The sequence below is a fragment of the Hydra vulgaris genome, chromosome 03, assembly GCF_038396675.1.
Source record: "Hydra vulgaris chromosome 03, alternate assembly HydraT2T_AEP".
NCBI lineage: Eukaryota > Metazoa > Cnidaria > Hydrozoa > Anthoathecata > Hydridae > Hydra > Hydra vulgaris.
In genome coordinates, this window is record NC_088922.1 from 33,764,920 (window position 1) to 33,782,500 (window position 17,581).

Genomic DNA, 17,581 nt, shown 5'->3' on the forward strand with positions numbered 1-17,581 from the left:
TGTATATATATATACATATATATATATATACATATATATATATATATATATATATATATATATATACATATATATATATATATATATATATATATATATATATATATATATATATATATATATATATATATATATATATATATATGTATATATGTGTGTGTGCATCTATGTGGGGAACATGCATTCAAAATAAGCGTTTTTATAAAATCAACAGTTAATTTTGAAAAGACCAGTAAGCTCTTCATCTTTAAGGTCAAAATCACCACCCTTGAATTGTTGAAACCATGTTTTGTATGTTTGTTCTGAAAGAGCATTGTGGCTGTATGTTTCCACCAATATTCTCTGGCCTCAGCTGCTGTTGTCTTTTGGTGGAGGTAATGCAAAAGAATTCCTCGCAAATATGGTTTTGTAGGCATGACTTCACCCACATTTAAAATTTTGAATAAAAACGTCTTTACATTCTGGCAGTTGAAATTGGACTAATGTTTGCCTTAATTGTCAACAATACTTGTTGTCAACAACATTTGTTGGACAAAAAGTGAAAAGTAACAATCATGTTGTCTAAAAGCCGAAATCATTATAATAATTGCAAATGTAACTTTTTTTAAATTACCACAAAAGCTCTAACTTAATTGACTTGAATGTTTTCTTTCTTTTTAATGCAAAATATTTTATACTGTTTTTATTTTTCAATTTTATTTTATTTTTTATTTTTTTTTCTAGTGTACATACATCAACTGAATTAAGTAAAACATGTTAGGAGTGTATATACATCAACTGAGGTTCAACATGCTAGGAGTGTACATACATTGACTGAAATAGGTAGAACATGCGAGGAGTGCCACTACATCAATTTAGGGTTTTGGCTAGAACAGGCTATTTTTTTATTAAAAAAAAATTTCTGGTCTTGTTTTTTAATTTTTTTTTATGTCAACAAAATATGGTAAAACTTTTGTCCAAGATTCTACAGGTTTTATTTTTATTTTAAGAGATACTCAACATGGTTTTTTTTTTAATGAGGTTTTGTTTTAAATCAATTTTATTAAAAAAGGCAAGAGATAATCTGATGTTTTTTTAAGTTTAGTTGATGAGACAACTGCAAATGATATTTGTGATTTATTAAATTTATTGACATTCGATGAATCAACTCCTGATGATGTTTGTCATTTATTATGGAGACTTGTGTGCTTGCATAAAGACAAAGTTGTATTAGAATCAACATACAATCTTCTCATCTCTAAAGTCTTAAAGGTAGTTTTTATTTTTGGTTATTTTGTGTATGTGTGTGTGTGTGTTGAAGGTAGTTTTTTTTGGTTATTTTGTGTGTGTTGGGGGAGGGGGTTTAATCAGCGATAGAGTATTGTGCCCAATATTTTCATAATTCTTTCAATAAAATAAAATTTTTACTAACTCTCAACTTTATTCACATAATATAACATATTTTATTTACATAATATATTATTAACAAGTAATACTATTAACGCAATATTGGTAATGGTCTCTTTTGGGTCATGGAGGTAATGACTAATACTTATTTGCAAGTATGGGTTAAAAATCACTGTTCAAATGGGAGAAAAACTTTTTACTTAATTAAAAAAAAATCTTTAAAAAATTAATAAAAAGTGTTTTACATGTGGTCATTACAGAGATCCAAACTGCATTCTTGGCCAGATTTATGTAATGTATGCTTTTTTTCGTTTTTTTTTTTTTTAGTTTAGCTATATTTCAAAAAATAATGCATTTTTTAAAAGTATAGGATATCATTCAAAAATATGGGACAATCACATATAAAATAATATAAATTTTGTTTGAATTTAAAAATATTTTAATAAAGTTTATTATTTTTATATTTATTGAAGGCTAATTACAACAAATTTCATATATATTATATTAAATTTGCACTATTGAATGTTTTTCAAGATATTAACTTCGAAATAAGGCCACTGCGCGAAGAAACAAGTTGAGAACAGTACTAATAGGGATGCAGTGGGAATTAAACTCAGAATTTCTTCTTTATGAAGTAAGCACACTACCACAACACCACTACTGTATTATTTTATATAAAAAGTAATTTGTATTACTCCTATGATGTTTTATATCAACTTAAAAAATTAAAATTATATGGTTCTTTTATTTGTTTTAAAATATTTTTAATATGTAATTTATCATATAATAAGTACTTTTCAAATAAATTATAAATTTAGTTTCAAGTAAATCCAGTTTCAACAAGACTGCAACTTCTACTTAAGTTTTTCTACTTAAGTTTAAGTTCATGCATTTAAGTTGAAAATGTTTTAACAAGATTGCAGGCTTCTAATCAAGTTGAAAATATTTCAACAAGATTGCAGGCTTCTACTTAAGTTAAAAATGTTTCAAAAAGACTGCAGGCTTCTACTTAAGTTGAAAATTTGGAAATAAAGTAGAGAGTTAAAAAGCAATAGTGAAGAAAAATGTTGATCAGAATCAGAACTTTAGTGATAATAATAAGATCATAATCAGAAGACATATTTAAAGTATTAAAAGCCTTCAATACGCAATAAAAGCTAATAATAATAATAATTTGTTAGATCTAAAATAAGAAATAAAAAGTTTGGTAACAACTGCAAAACTTTAATAAGAAGACTGGAGGATAGTTGGAGTGGTTAGATCAAACTTCATAGATTTTAAAAATCTGAACCATGAATATATAACTACAGATGCCATTTTCTGCTAGAAAATAGCATCTGTGGTTATATATTGAGCACAAGCTAGTGAGAGAGGCAAGACACAAATCAAAAAGTGAAAGTAAATATTTTTGGTTGTGAGAAAAGCAAATTGACTCATTAGGATAAAAATGATCGAGAGAAAAATGATCTGTTTAAGAGTTTGAGAAATTTTTAAACAAAATTTTAAAATTTTTATCGAACATAGTATTTTTATGTTTGATAAAAATATTTCTTATATTAATATATTTTTTATTTTTTAAGTAGAAAAAAACATTTATACATAATCTAAACACAGCATTTTAATTTGCGCATCTAAACACAGCATCTTAATTTACTCTGATAAATAATTCAATTGTATAAAATACTGCTCTGCATTTTTTTTGGTATAAAAGTTCATTATTTTTTATGTTGATGTTAGAAAAATGTTTGGCTTCCCAAAGTTGCAGATTTTGTTGATTTTTTAATTATGCTTGGTGCTGACATCTTCAAACTTTCATTTCCTCCATGTGTTACCAATCCATTTGTTACCAATCCTAATTTGGCAAATAATTTAGATGACACTGAAAGATGTTTTATACGAAAAAAATTTAATGAAAGATGTTTTAACTTGATATCAATTATAAGATTGTATGCATACTGTGTTCATAACAAGCTTGTGAAACTATGTACAGATGAAATTGATGGCTTACTTCTTGTTTTATTAAGATGTTGCTTAGATAAAGTTTTGGATCTCTACAGGTTGGATTTAATTAATTTGATTGCAAGCTTGTTGGATTTCTATGTTCAATGGAATAAAGATCAGGTATAATATTTTTTATTCTTTTACTTGATTTATAGTTTTTAAGAGTTTCTAAATTTGTATTATTGTTGTTATATATATATATATATATATATATATATATATATATATATATATATATATATATATATATATATATATATATATATATATATATATATATATATATATATATATATATATATATATATATATATATATATATATATATATATATATATATATATATATATATACACAGTGTTTCACAGGAAGACTTGTGATTGCACGCAATTATATGACCACGCAAAAAATAATTTGTTTTGATGATTTGGCCACGGCTTTTAACATATTTTTAAAATTTAAAAATGCGCTAACTTACCTAAACTTATCTCAAAAAAACTTTGAAAAAGAAAAAAGTATCTTAACCAAAGAGAAAATAAAAAAGATACTTAAAGCAAAAACACACAATATATATATATATATATATATATATATATATATATATATATATATATATATATATATATATATATATATATATATATATATATATATATATATGTATATATATATACACACATATAACCCAACTAAAACAAAACTCATCAAACTAAAATGCTTAGTCTATTTAATTATTTATTAAAATACCATCTCATTCGTTGTTTTAACATTTGTACTTTATTTTGTTCTTTTTAAAATATGTTTTAAAAGTTTATTAATACTTTTCGATAATATTGAATGTTTCGATAATATAAAAGCATTTAGTTTCGATAAAATAAATAATTTAGGATCCAACTTATTTAATTGTATTGGCTTTCTAAAACATTTGTCTTTTTTTTTCACACACACATATATATATATATATACACACACACGCATATATATATATATATATACATATAAATGTATATATACAGGCCTTGGCAGGAAGAAATGAGTGCGAGAGTGGCAAAAAGATCTCCTAAAACGAACATGGCGAGTTGCTCCTCCTAACAGCTTCTTAGGGGAACTTTTTGGTTTTTGCAAGCTATCTGTTTATTCATTAAAAAAATTAATTATTAAATACATGGTTTTGTTTTTATACTTGTTACAGGCCCAGGGCGCGACAAATAGTTTTCTTTTAATGAATGTTGACGTTCGTATCTTTATTTAATGACGAATGTCTAATTTAAGAGATATGTCATAGGAAGTTTTATTTTCAAATAATTTTTATTCTAGTTAATAAGTTATTAGATATATCAATGATGCTTATTGAATTTAATAAATTTTTATTTCTTCAAAACAATTTTTACTCATTTGCAAAGTGCGCGCAAGTTAATGATAATTATTCTGCAATGACCTAACGATTGTAAATTGTTATCCATAGATACTATATAATGAATTTTTCTCAATTTAGTTCGCTAAATTTATTTACAAATAAGAAAACGTATAAACTTGAAGTTTTTAATAATAAGGTAATAAAAATATTGGTGTTGTTGAAAGCACAATAAAAAATAAAAACTATAATATACATATTAATTCTAAACTTAAAAAACTTGTTTCAAACATTTTAAAAGTGATTTAACATACTAATAAACATTACTTCACTTTAAGAAAAGTAAGCAAGTTTATCAAAAGTTATTGCTATTGGAGCAATAACGTTTAAGCATGGTTTTTTTTATAGTAACTGCAAATTTATTCATTTTAAGTGAAATTTTGCATGCTTTTGTTAATGGATGTAAAAACCATGCAAAAACATAATTTTTTTCTTTGAAAGTGTACTTAATTATTTTACTTAATAGTTACAGATAGCAACGCTATTAAAAGAAATAATCTTCAGAAAATAAAGTCTTTAAAATGTGTCTTAAATTTTAGTAACTAATTGTTTTTTATTATAAATAAGTGTTTTCTATAATAAATAAAAACTATCAATCGCATAATTATTTGAAGTAAAGGGTGTGTTTTTAAAAATTTTAAGCAAGCGCCAACATTTGCATATGCAAAAGAATAGAAATGTAATGTTTATTTTTCCGTCTTTTTTTTTTTAACAAAAGTTTGCACAATCGTAGATTTGTCGGGCCAAGTCAACCATATGTTTGTTATGTTAATATTACAATAATATATAACAAGTTTATTGTAGCATAAAAAGTTCTTTAGTTCTTTTACTGCTTATAAAAAAAGTTTTGTATTTTCTTATTGTAATAGAATGCAGGCATTTTAAGAATTATTGAAAATAATTATTAAAATGATTGTGGTTTTTATTTTAGTTACTATGATAATTATATTTTTGAGAAAAAATTATACTTTTGCGTGAGCCATAAATTGCTCCTGTAAACTGTTTTAGGGGAGAGCTGAAGCTCTTGCTTCCAACCGAGGCCTTTATATATATGTGTATAAATATATATATGTATATATATATATATATATATATATATATATATACATATATATATATATATATATATATATATATATATATATATATATATATATATATATATATATATATATATATATAGAGAGAGAGAGAGAGAGAGAGAGAGAGAGAGAGAGAGAGAGAGAGAGAGAGAGAGAGAGAGAGTGTATATATATATATATATATATATATAGAGTGTGTGTGTGTATATATATATACGGTGCAGAAAAAGTTCCCGTACAAAAGTATAATTTAAAAAAATTATCTGTATGGTATTTTCTTTCAATATATAGTGTGTTTTTAGTATTCTTTTGTATTCCTTCATATTCTTTTAGTATTTTTTAGTATTATTTTGTTTTAAATTAAAGTGTAATTTGTTTTCCCGTCTTGTACAGGAACTTTTGCTGTTTTCGCTGTTCATATTTTTGTACGGGAGCTTTTTCCGCACCCTGTTTATTTATATATATATATATATATATATATATATATATATATATATATATATATATATATATATATATATATATATATAATATATATATATATTATATATATAATATATAATATATATATATATATATATATATATATATATATATTATATATACACACATACAGCCTTCAGAGTTAGAAAAAATTAAGGTCCGCAATAAATTGTTAGTTTAAAACTATTTTTGGTTGGCAAAAAAATTTAATCACCAAAATTTTGCCATAACATAGAAACCAGGCTGGCAAAATATTGACCTAAGGCACATTTAGGTTAGCATTTCCAATTGCTGAGTTTGAGGTCTGTATAAAAAAGGGGGATTTTATTTTATAATGTTTTTCAAGTTTCACCCATGGACGTGATGACTTGAAAACAAATTTAACATAAGTTTGACCCAAATCTCAGGAATACATGTCTCAAGGACAGTGTTGTATCCATTATTTTGGATTTTGTAATGATTACTTTCTCCATTACTTTTTACTAGTGCAGAAATGATTACTTTTCCATTACTTTCGACATGTAATCATTACTTTCCCATTACTATTCACTGAAAGATGTGCGAAAAAAATTAAAACAATTATAAAAGAATTAAAACAGTTATGCATTATAACACATAATGCATATAATATTCTATCATCTATGGCTATGCCATATAATAAGAACAGGTATTTAATAAAAGTCTGTGTGTCTATGGACTGCTTGTGCTTATCAGATGCATGAAGCTTCAGATGCATGAAGCAAAACATACCTGTAATAGTCTTGCAGAAGTGTTCTCTAGAGTTGTCGTCTAAACTTTCAAAACTATTCAACAAGTGCTTATCAGAGTCTTGTTTTCTAGCCTGCTGGAAAGCGGCATCTGTTATCCCTATTTTAAAAAATTCTGGAAAGCGAACTGATTCGTCTGACTACCGTCCCACTAGTCTTCTTTCTATCATAAGCAAGGTTTTTGAATCTTTAATTAACAAACACTTAATTTCTCATCTTGAATCTAATAACTTAATTTCTGATCATCAATATGGATTGCAATCTTCTCGTTCTACAGCTATTTGCTAACAATAATAACTGATAGGTTTTATCGTGCATTAGATAAAGGTGGAGAGGTTAAGGCCATCGCTCTTGACATTTCAAAAGCTTTTGATAAAGTTTGGCATGCTGGTCTTCTCCATAAGCTTTCTTCTTATGGTGTATCTGGTAACATCTTTAAGATTATTGAATCCTTCCTTTCCAATCATATTATAAAAGTTGTCCTTGATGGACAGCACTCTTCTTATTCTGTAACTTCAGGGGTTCCTCAAGGTTCAATCCTTGGCCCTATACTCTTTTTAATTTACATTAACAATCTTCCAGATATTCTTACATCTAAGGTAGCATTGTTTGCTGATGATACTAGCATTTATTCTTTTGTTGATAAGAAGCCAACACTCTCTGATTGCTTGGAGGGGACATTTGAGCTTAAAAAGGATCTCACTTCTGCTACTGCATGGGACTCTCAGTGGCAGGTGAACTTCATTTCAGATAAAACTCAATTTTTTTCAACCAATCATTATCGCAATAATTTAGATCTTCCAATATTTATGAACAGTAATGTACTCAATGAGTCATCCACTCTTCATCTTCTAGGATTAACTCTTCCAATCTTTCTTGGAAACCATATATCAAATCTGTTGCAAAATTAGCATCTGTTAAGGTTGCATATCTTTATCATGCTCGACACTTTCTTACTTCGGATTCTATTCTCTATCTCTATAAATCTCAAATCTGGCCTTGTATGGAATACTGTTGCCATCTGGAGCGAATCTTCTAATGAAGCCCTTTCTCTTTTAGACAAGGTGCAAAAACGCATTGTAAACATAGTTGAACCTGCTCTTGCAGCCAACCTCCAACCATTATCACATCGTCGTAATGTTGCTTCTCTTTCTCTTTTCTACAAATACTATAATGGGCACTGCTCTAAAGAGTTAGCATCTCTTGTGCCATCTACTAAAAATCATTCTCATGTCACTTGTCATTCAATTAAGTTTCATCCTTTTTCTGCGACTGTTCCTAAGTGCTCCAAAAACTCTTATTTGTCTAGTTTTTTTCCTCGATTATCAGTTCTTTGGAATTTGCTTCCTTCATCTTGCTTTCCTGATTCATATAATTTGCAATCCTTTAAGTTGTCTGTCAATCGTTATTTTGCCCTACAATCTTCATCTTTTCTCTTCCAGTAACTTCTAACTCTAATTAATGGTTGCTTGCAGCCTTGTTGGAAGCGAAGATGTTTAAAAAAAACAAAAAAAACATTGAAACTTATAAATTATAACCATTTGTGGTTTTATAACTCAATCTTCCCATTTTACTTCAGTAATAAAAGTTTTTCAAACAAATTACCGCTCAGTCTGTTTCTCCGCTTTGTCATAATTAATGATCCGTTGCTAAAAAGTCTTTCAACTGGAGCACTTGATGGCAGTGTGGTTTTGTGTTTAAGAAAAACATGCTTGACTGCTTCATGACGGTGGAGCATAGCCAAAGTACAGTCTAAATCCTGTAGAAAGCTGTCACGCAACATTATGTTTGGTTTGTTAACTTCAGAGAAATGGAAAATCATCTTCGTTATTTTCAGTTGGAATGTTCTGACCATCTTTGTCTTTTTCATCCAATCACCAGCGCTTTGAAAGAAAGATATTCGACAGTACGGAGAGGTTTCATTTCTGCAACTATAAATCCTTAATGAGTTTGTTAACTTTTTGTTGTGAAACTTGTTTTGCTGTTGGTTTGTTGAAGTCTGTTAGATGAAATTGTTTTTAATGGGTTGCTGATAGTACCTCTGCTTGAATCTTCTGTTCGTTTCCTTTTCAGATCAATTTCTAATTCAGACAACTTCAATGGATGTGCAGTCTACAATTAAAGAAAAGCCGGCAATAATTAATACACATTAATTCAAGTCAATATTTTAGTTCAACTGCAAGTATTAAAAAATTATTAAATTAATATTGTTAAATAAAATCATGTACACAAAAAATTCACACATTTTTAATTTTGATGGTTTTAGTTAATAAAAATAATAACATTAACAAATATTAAAGATGCTTTTGACTTTGGGCATAGTTTGCATATTCCAACAACATTGTCTGTTACTTTAAGCGTAGCAGATAAAATAAGTTCAAAACAGGCAAATACGCCCTTAGTTTGCCATGACCCATCTTCTTTATCACAACCACTCATTGAAACTGTCATTGTAATAATACTTATTTACTTAAATACTTTATATAGCTTTAGCTATCACAATGTTATTGTAAACCAAATGGTCTTTGGATCAAGATTGTTAATGATGACATGAGGAATATATTAACCAGAGTTAGGATTCCAAAAATAGGAGACAAAACAAAAGTAATGAGTAATTTAATATCGCCATTACTCATTACTTTCCAAAAAAGGTAATGATTACATTTTCCATTATTTGCCACAAACCAAGTAATCATTTCTTTGCCATTTCTTTGAAAAAGGTAATCATTACTGTAATCATTACTTTAAGTAATCATTACTATGCAACACTGCTCAAGGAGCTCATAATATCGATTTTGTAAAAATCAAGTAAAATTTTTTTGCAGGCGACTTCTCTTTTATCTTTTTTTTCCGGTTCACCACAGGATTTTTTTCCGGTTCACCACAGGATTTTTTTTCCGGTTCACCACAGGATTTTTTTCCGGTTCACCACAGGATTTTTTAGGATTTTTCTAATGCATTTTTTTAAATATGTAAAAATAAAAGTTGATCAGATGATTTTAACAATGAACCTGAAATTCTACAAAGTTTAAAATTTTTTTTTCCAATTTATGTTGAATATATTTTCTTTACTTGAGTTATTATTAAATCTTTCTAAAATACAATTCACTTTATTTCAATAAAACATTAAAGTTAGTGTTATGTTGTTAGCATTGAAGATAACATTGTGTTAGCATTGAACATAACACTAAATTTAATATAACAGAAATCTATTTATTTTATTAATTTTATGTTATACAGTGATATTAAAACATTATAAAATATAAACATTTTAAACTAATAACATGATGTAAGAAATTTTGATATTTTTTTCTAGGTCTGTGAAATGATTGTATTTTCTTGGTTTACCACATGTAGGGTGGCCAGATATTGCCAGTTATATTGTAAAAAGTGTTGTTTTTTCTGAACATTGATATTTTAAATTTGAATATTTTTGCATTATATTATACATTTTATTATGTGATACATAATAAAATGTGTAGTATTCATTAATATATAATATTTATATCACATTAATATGTATAACCAGTGCATGATTATATGTACATATTATATTATCTATTATACTAATAAAAAGGAATTTATTGACTATTATATTAAGAAAAAGGAATATAATTTGGTTTAACCCACCTTACAATAAAAGTGTCTCTATCAATGTTGGCTAAATCTTTTTGCAATTAATAGATAAGCATTTCTCACCTTCAAACCCATTTCATAAACAATTTAATCGAGACACCACAAAGGTTAGTTAGAGCTGCTCAAACAATATTTCAAAAATCATAAAAAGTCACAACAAACAAAAAACAAGTTCAAAAAGCACAACTAAAAATTTCCCTTATAATTGCAAACCAAAAAAAATCTGCTTGTTAAATAAATATTGTAGAGCAACAAATATAATTTGCATATTACATATAATTTACGCAGTAGTAGTAGAGATTATTGTTTTATTTAAAAATATATTTTTATTTATATATTCCCTGAACCTTTTTTCTTTTTGTAGGTTAACAGTTAATAATAATAATTTCAAACAACTATAAGTTAATTACAATTTATTCTGTATTACTAATATTCTCCAACTAATATACCAGATACTATTTACATGTAACTTAATGTTCACTATACTCAATATTCTATACAATTCTTCTTAATATCTCTTTCTCTTCTATATCTTCTTCTCAACATTGAGTGATTCTACGAACTCTGAGCGAACGAAGAGTGGCGAGCGAACTCCCCTATTTCATCTTCCTCTTCTCTATTTATATCATTTCAGCTTGATCAGACACGTTTTGGTCCAATTGTTTTTAATCAACTTTGACTGTTAGACCCTTCATGCTTCAATGGTTTGTTTAACTATCAATTACGCTTGATCGGATGTTACTTTCGCAACACATAACATCTTCCCTAAACATAAATCCAGCAAAGCATACACTGGTTTATCAGAATAAAAACTTTCAAATGCAATCACGCTCTCAAAATATATATGTGAAACTAGGGAAAAGCTCAAAGGAACACCTGAATTAACTTGGTCTATCCTAAAAAGAGCCCCTGCTTACAACAACACAACAAAAATGTTTACTTTGTTTATATGAAAAACTAATAATTTTACTTTATAAAAATGCTAAAGAGCTACAGAATAAAAAAATAGAGTTGATTTCCAAATGGTAACACATAAATAAATTTTTATTAAGCAACCACAAACCTGAAGGTTAGATACACGCGCTTGTAACAATAGATCTTCTGCATAGTTTTTTATGTATAGTTTTATGTAACTAGTTCCATTTGTATATAATTACTTTAATGAAAAAATTGCATCTTTATTTCACCTAATGATTGTAATAGCATGAAACTTGAAGTTGTGAAAATCACGTAGTTTTATTTTCTGCATATATATTTTATTATAGCTCTGACGCACTTTCTTGATTGTATATGCACAAAACTGCATCACTACAAACATTAATATATATATATATATATATATATATATATATATATATATATATATATATATATATATATATATATATATATATATATATATATATATATATATATATATATATATATATATATATGAGTAAAAGTTCCAGGTAACAAAAAAAAACTATTCAAACTAAGTAAAATATATTTATTAGATAAGTTTTAGCAAATATTTTAAATTTTTTTCTAACACAGACGACCTTTCATATAAAATCTTCAGCTGTGTATGAGATTTACAAAACTATAAAAAACTCTTTATATTGAACTTCCTATAAAAAGTTTAAAAAGGAAGTAGTTTAGGTTTATATAAAAAAACTATAATTAACAAAATATAGTATAACTTGATTCTTGTTGGTAAGGAAATTTTAAAAGTAATGTGAAAATAATTACTTTCTGTTTAAATGTTCATTGTGTCATGTCCCTGTTTATGTAGGTGAGCTTCATAAATAAGAAGTAAATTCTCATTTGAGAGTTTTAACATTGGAAATAATTAGAAAAAAGGTTCATTTTTATGGCAATTGAAAACATGCTGATCAAATTTATCTGAACCAATACCTGTTCTGCATGTGTAGATGTTTAGATTAGTTCTTAACCTTAGGTTATTGGTTTTACCAATGTATGTTGTTTTTCCATCTCATCCATTACATGATAGAAAATAAATAATATTTTTTGAATTACATGATTTTGAAGTTTTAATGTACCATACTTAACCAGATGTGGTAAAATGGTTAACAAACTGAAGATACATAGTACATATCTTACAATGTTTTGATATGCATTTTAAAACCTTGCCTTCATGGTTAATAAAAACTGGTTTTTTATTAAAACTTTATGTACTTATGTGTCTTGAAATATTTTTTGGTTGGTGTTATGATAGTACAATAGAAGTGTTTTCAAAAACTGGTTTTAATTTATTGTCTAAAACAGACAGTTTCAAAGTACCATATAGAGTTGTTAACAAATTTTCAAAATTAATATTTGCAAAGTTCGTAGTTACAAAAGGTATAATTTTGTTCTCTTCACTTTTTTGAGGTGCTGGTCCCTGTAGTCGAGCTTTAAAAATTCCATTATTAATGATTTTTACTGGGTAATTGCATCAAACTAAAAATTGTTTTAGTTGTTAAAGTCTGATTTCCATTTTTGTTGGATTAGATACAAAACAAATGATCCGTTTAGCTAATGTAAAAGGTATATTTTGATTGATTTTAAGAGTTTACTCCCACAACCAAATGTAAATTATTTTTAGTGAAATCCGATTTAAAAGAGAATTGATCAAGGGAATCGATCATCCATGAACAGTTTTATGATAAAGATTACAGCGTTGAATCCTTAGTAAAAGATAAATCTAATCAGAAAATGTTCACATCGAATTCTTTTTTATCAAGCATTGTACAACAAATAAATAACTTAGTTTCTGGTGAAATGAAAGTAAAATATAACATTACAAACAAGGAATAGAGAAACTAAATAGTAACAACAAAATTATCATTAAATCTGCTGATAAAGGAGGCTGTTTAGTTCTGATAGATGCAGATTACTATAGAGATAAACTTGTGTACCAAGACCATTTGTTAACTGAAAAAAATAAAAAAATTGATAGTAACACAGATGAACTATGTTTTAAGAAACTTAAAAATCATGTGGATAAGTTTAAAGAATGTTTAATAAAAAAAGAAATTACTTATCTCAAAAACCATGAATAGAAAACTAGCAATTTTATGTGTTACCAAAAATTCACAAATCTAATGCAATAGAAAATTCTATAAAAGAATTTAATAAAGAATATATTGAATGTTTATGCCCAGATAACCTAAATGGAAGACCAATAGTTGGAGGTTCTTATTCACCTACCCAACGCCTTAGTGAACTCATTGAAAAAATCTTATCACCTCTTGTACCAAAATTAACAACATATATCAAAGATGATTGGCATTTCATTAGAATACTACCTAATAATATGGAGTACCAAAATACCACTTTATACAGTGTTGATGTTTCTAATCTTTATACTAGTGTTTCTCATGAACTAGGTTTAGAAGCAGTTAAATTTTATACTAGTGTTTCTCATGAGGTTTTGAACAATTTTGAATATGTAAACTACATGATGATATACCTATCAGATTTTCACTTTTATTTTAGAAAATGTGAATTTTATTTTAAAGAAAAATAATTTTACTTTTAATGAGTTTTTCAATCAACTAATTGGAACAGCTATGTGAACAAAAATGGCTCCATCATATGCTTGTTTAGTAGTAGGATATCTTGAAGAAGTGAAATTATTTCCTTAAGTTTTACCAAATTTCTTCAATAAAATTGAATGCGAGAATATTCAAAACATTTTCAAAAGATACATGGAAGGTGGTTTTGTTGCTTTATTAAAATCAATTAATGTTAATTTGCTGTTAAAGTGTCTAAATTCTTTATACCCTGATATAAAAACAGAAGAACGATCTAAAATTTCATATACGAAAACCACACATTTTTTAGACAAAACGGTTATTCTACATGATAACAACATTATTGAAACATATATTTTTTATAAACCTACAAATTCCCATGAATATCTAAATTCCAACAGTCATCACCCTAAACATACAAATGAAAATATACCTTTTACATTAGCTAAACGGGTCATTTGTTTTGTATCTAATCCAACAAAAATTGAAATCAGACTTCAACAACTAAAACAATTTTTAGTTCAATGCAATTACCAAGTAAAAATCATTAATAATGGAATTTTCAAAGCTTGACTACAAGGACCAGCGCCTCAAAAAAGAGAAGAGAACAAAATTATACTTTTCGTAACTACAAATTTTGCAAATAATAATTTTGAAAATTTGTTAACTACTCTACATGGTATTTTGAAACAGTCTGTTCAGTTTCAAATTTAGTTTGTTAACCATTTTACCAGATCTTCTGGTAATGTATGGTACATTAAAACTTCAATATCATGTAGTTCAATAAATATTAATTGTTTTCTATCATGTAATGGATGAGATGGAAAAACAACATACATTGCTAAAACTAATAACCTAAGGTTAAGAACTAATCTAAACATCTACACATGCAGAACAGGTATTGGTTCAGATAAATTTGATCAGCATGTTTTCAATTGCCTTAAAAATGAACCTTTTTTCTAATTATTTCCAATGTTAAAACTCTCAAATGAGAATTTACTTCTTATTTATGAAGCTCATCTACATAAATATGACACAATGAACATATAAACAGAAAGTATTTTCACATAACTTTTAATATTTCCTTACCAACATGAATCAAGTTATACTATATTTTGTTAATTATAGTTTTTTTATATAAACCTAAACTACTTCCTTTTTAAACTTTTTATAGGAAGTTCAATATAAAGAGTTTTTTATAGTTTTGTAAATCTCATACACAGCTGAAGATTTTATATGAAAGGTCGTCTGTGTTAGAAAAAAATTTAAAATATTTGCTAAAACTTATCTAATAAATATATTTTACTTAGTTTGAATAGTTTTTTTTTGTTACCTGGAACTTTTACTCATATATATATATATATATATATATATATATATATATATATATATATATATATATATATATTATATATATATATATATATATATATATATATATATATATATATATATATATATATATATATATATATATATATATATATATATATTTGTATATATATATATTTATATATATATATATATATTTATATATATATATATTTGTATATATATATATATATATATTTGTATATATATATATATATTTGTATATATATATATATTTATATATATATTTATATATATATATATATTTGTTTATATTAATATATATATTTATATTTATATATATATATAATTATATATATATATATTTGTATATATATATATATATTTGTATATATATATATATATTTGTATATATATATATTTATATATATATATATATATTTATATATATATATATTTATATATATATATATATATATATATATATATATATATATATATATATATATATATATATATATATACATATATTTATTTGTTTTTTTAATTTATAAATCTTTGTTTAAAATTGATTAGCATCAATTTTAAATAAAGATTTATAAATTAAAATATATACCATAGCATACAAATAATGAATGGTACAATTTTATCTATTGTTAAATAATGAGTAAAAGTTAGCTAAGAACGCAGGAAAAAGAACTGATCATTTATGTGTTTCACATTTATGTGAAAGCAGCGGAGCTGCCAATGTTTTATGGGAGGCAGAGGTCAGTGACAACATCATGAAGAATACATAGGTATTTTTGAATAAAGGATTGCTGGTAGGTAGTAGTGATTGTGGTATTTAAAGCAAATGGGAATCTGTTGGGGTTTCTGCTATTGGTGCAAGGTAATTTAGTGGTTATCAGATGGTTTGTGTCTGCAAGGATCTTTTTAGGTATATTATTGCAGGTCTTGTCAAGTAATTCTTCAATGTTAAAACAAATATTGAGACGGTTTGAATTGGTTGCATCAACTCCGATGATGTGTAAGGCATTTTTGTAAAAATGTTGTATCTCTTTTTTTGCTGCAAGAGGTAAAAACTGGGGCACTGTATATCATGTGGCTAATACTGTAAGATCTGTAGACTTGTAAAAGGTCGGACTAAGTGTGTCCGATTTGCTTAAGGCGCTTGAGTAGAAATGGCACTGATTTTATAGTGTTGTGCGCTTTTATCCATTATTCATTCCAATCAAGATTTTCATTGAGCAGGATTCCAAGGTATTTATAGCTGTATACAATTTCAAGTTCAGTTTTATTGAGTATGGGAGATAGTAGGGTATGAGTGTTGGAGCACTGGGCATTGATTCTAATGACTTTACATTTTGAGCTGTTGAGTTCCATTCCATTGGCCACAGACGAATCATAGATAATGTAGGTCAGGATGTCATCAGCATATTTTTCAAGAATGGTTTCAGGTGGGAGGTAGGTATTTATATCGGAAATAAAGAGTATGAACCGATTGGGCCGAGAACACTACCCTGAAGTACTCCTTGTATATATTTCCAGTCAGTGGTATGATTACTTGTTTTTACTCTTTGACGACAATTAGATAAATAAGCTGCGATCCAAGATTTGAGCCAGTTAGGTAGAATATTCATTAACTTTAGTAGCAACTTGTCATGATCAACAAGATCAAATGGTTTTGCAAAATCAAAGAATGTTGCAAAAATTGATTTATTATCTTTAGCATGACTCCAATCCTCTATAACTTGAATAATAGTGTCCATTTTACTATGGCCTCGAAGGAAACTGAACTGTTTGTTTGAGACCAGATGTGCTTGGTGTAATTGATGATGAATTTGGTGACAATGCATTCAAAAACTTTGCATAACGCGGGCGTAATAGCAATTGGACGAAAGTCATTAGAAGATAGCGGGTTTGAGATTTTAGGAATTGTTATTATGTTCGCTGATTTCCATT

The 17,581-nt window shown here is 26.4% G+C and overlaps 1 protein-coding gene across 2 annotated transcripts in view; it reads left to right on the plus strand.

Moving 5' to 3' along the window:
- The window catches only part of LOC101239367 (uncharacterized), a 74,027-nt gene that overhangs the window by 26,005 nt on the left and 30,441 nt on the right, over nucleotides 1-17,581 (plus strand). For both annotated transcript variants that reach the window (XM_065792975.1, XM_065792976.1), the window contains exons 4-5: nucleotides 1,085-1,251; nucleotides 3,124-3,507. In XM_065792975.1, the coding sequence (XP_065649047.1) occupies nucleotides 1,085-1,251; nucleotides 3,124-3,507 (551 nt within the window). The remainder of the gene's footprint in view (nucleotides 1-1,084; nucleotides 1,252-3,123; nucleotides 3,508-17,581) is intronic.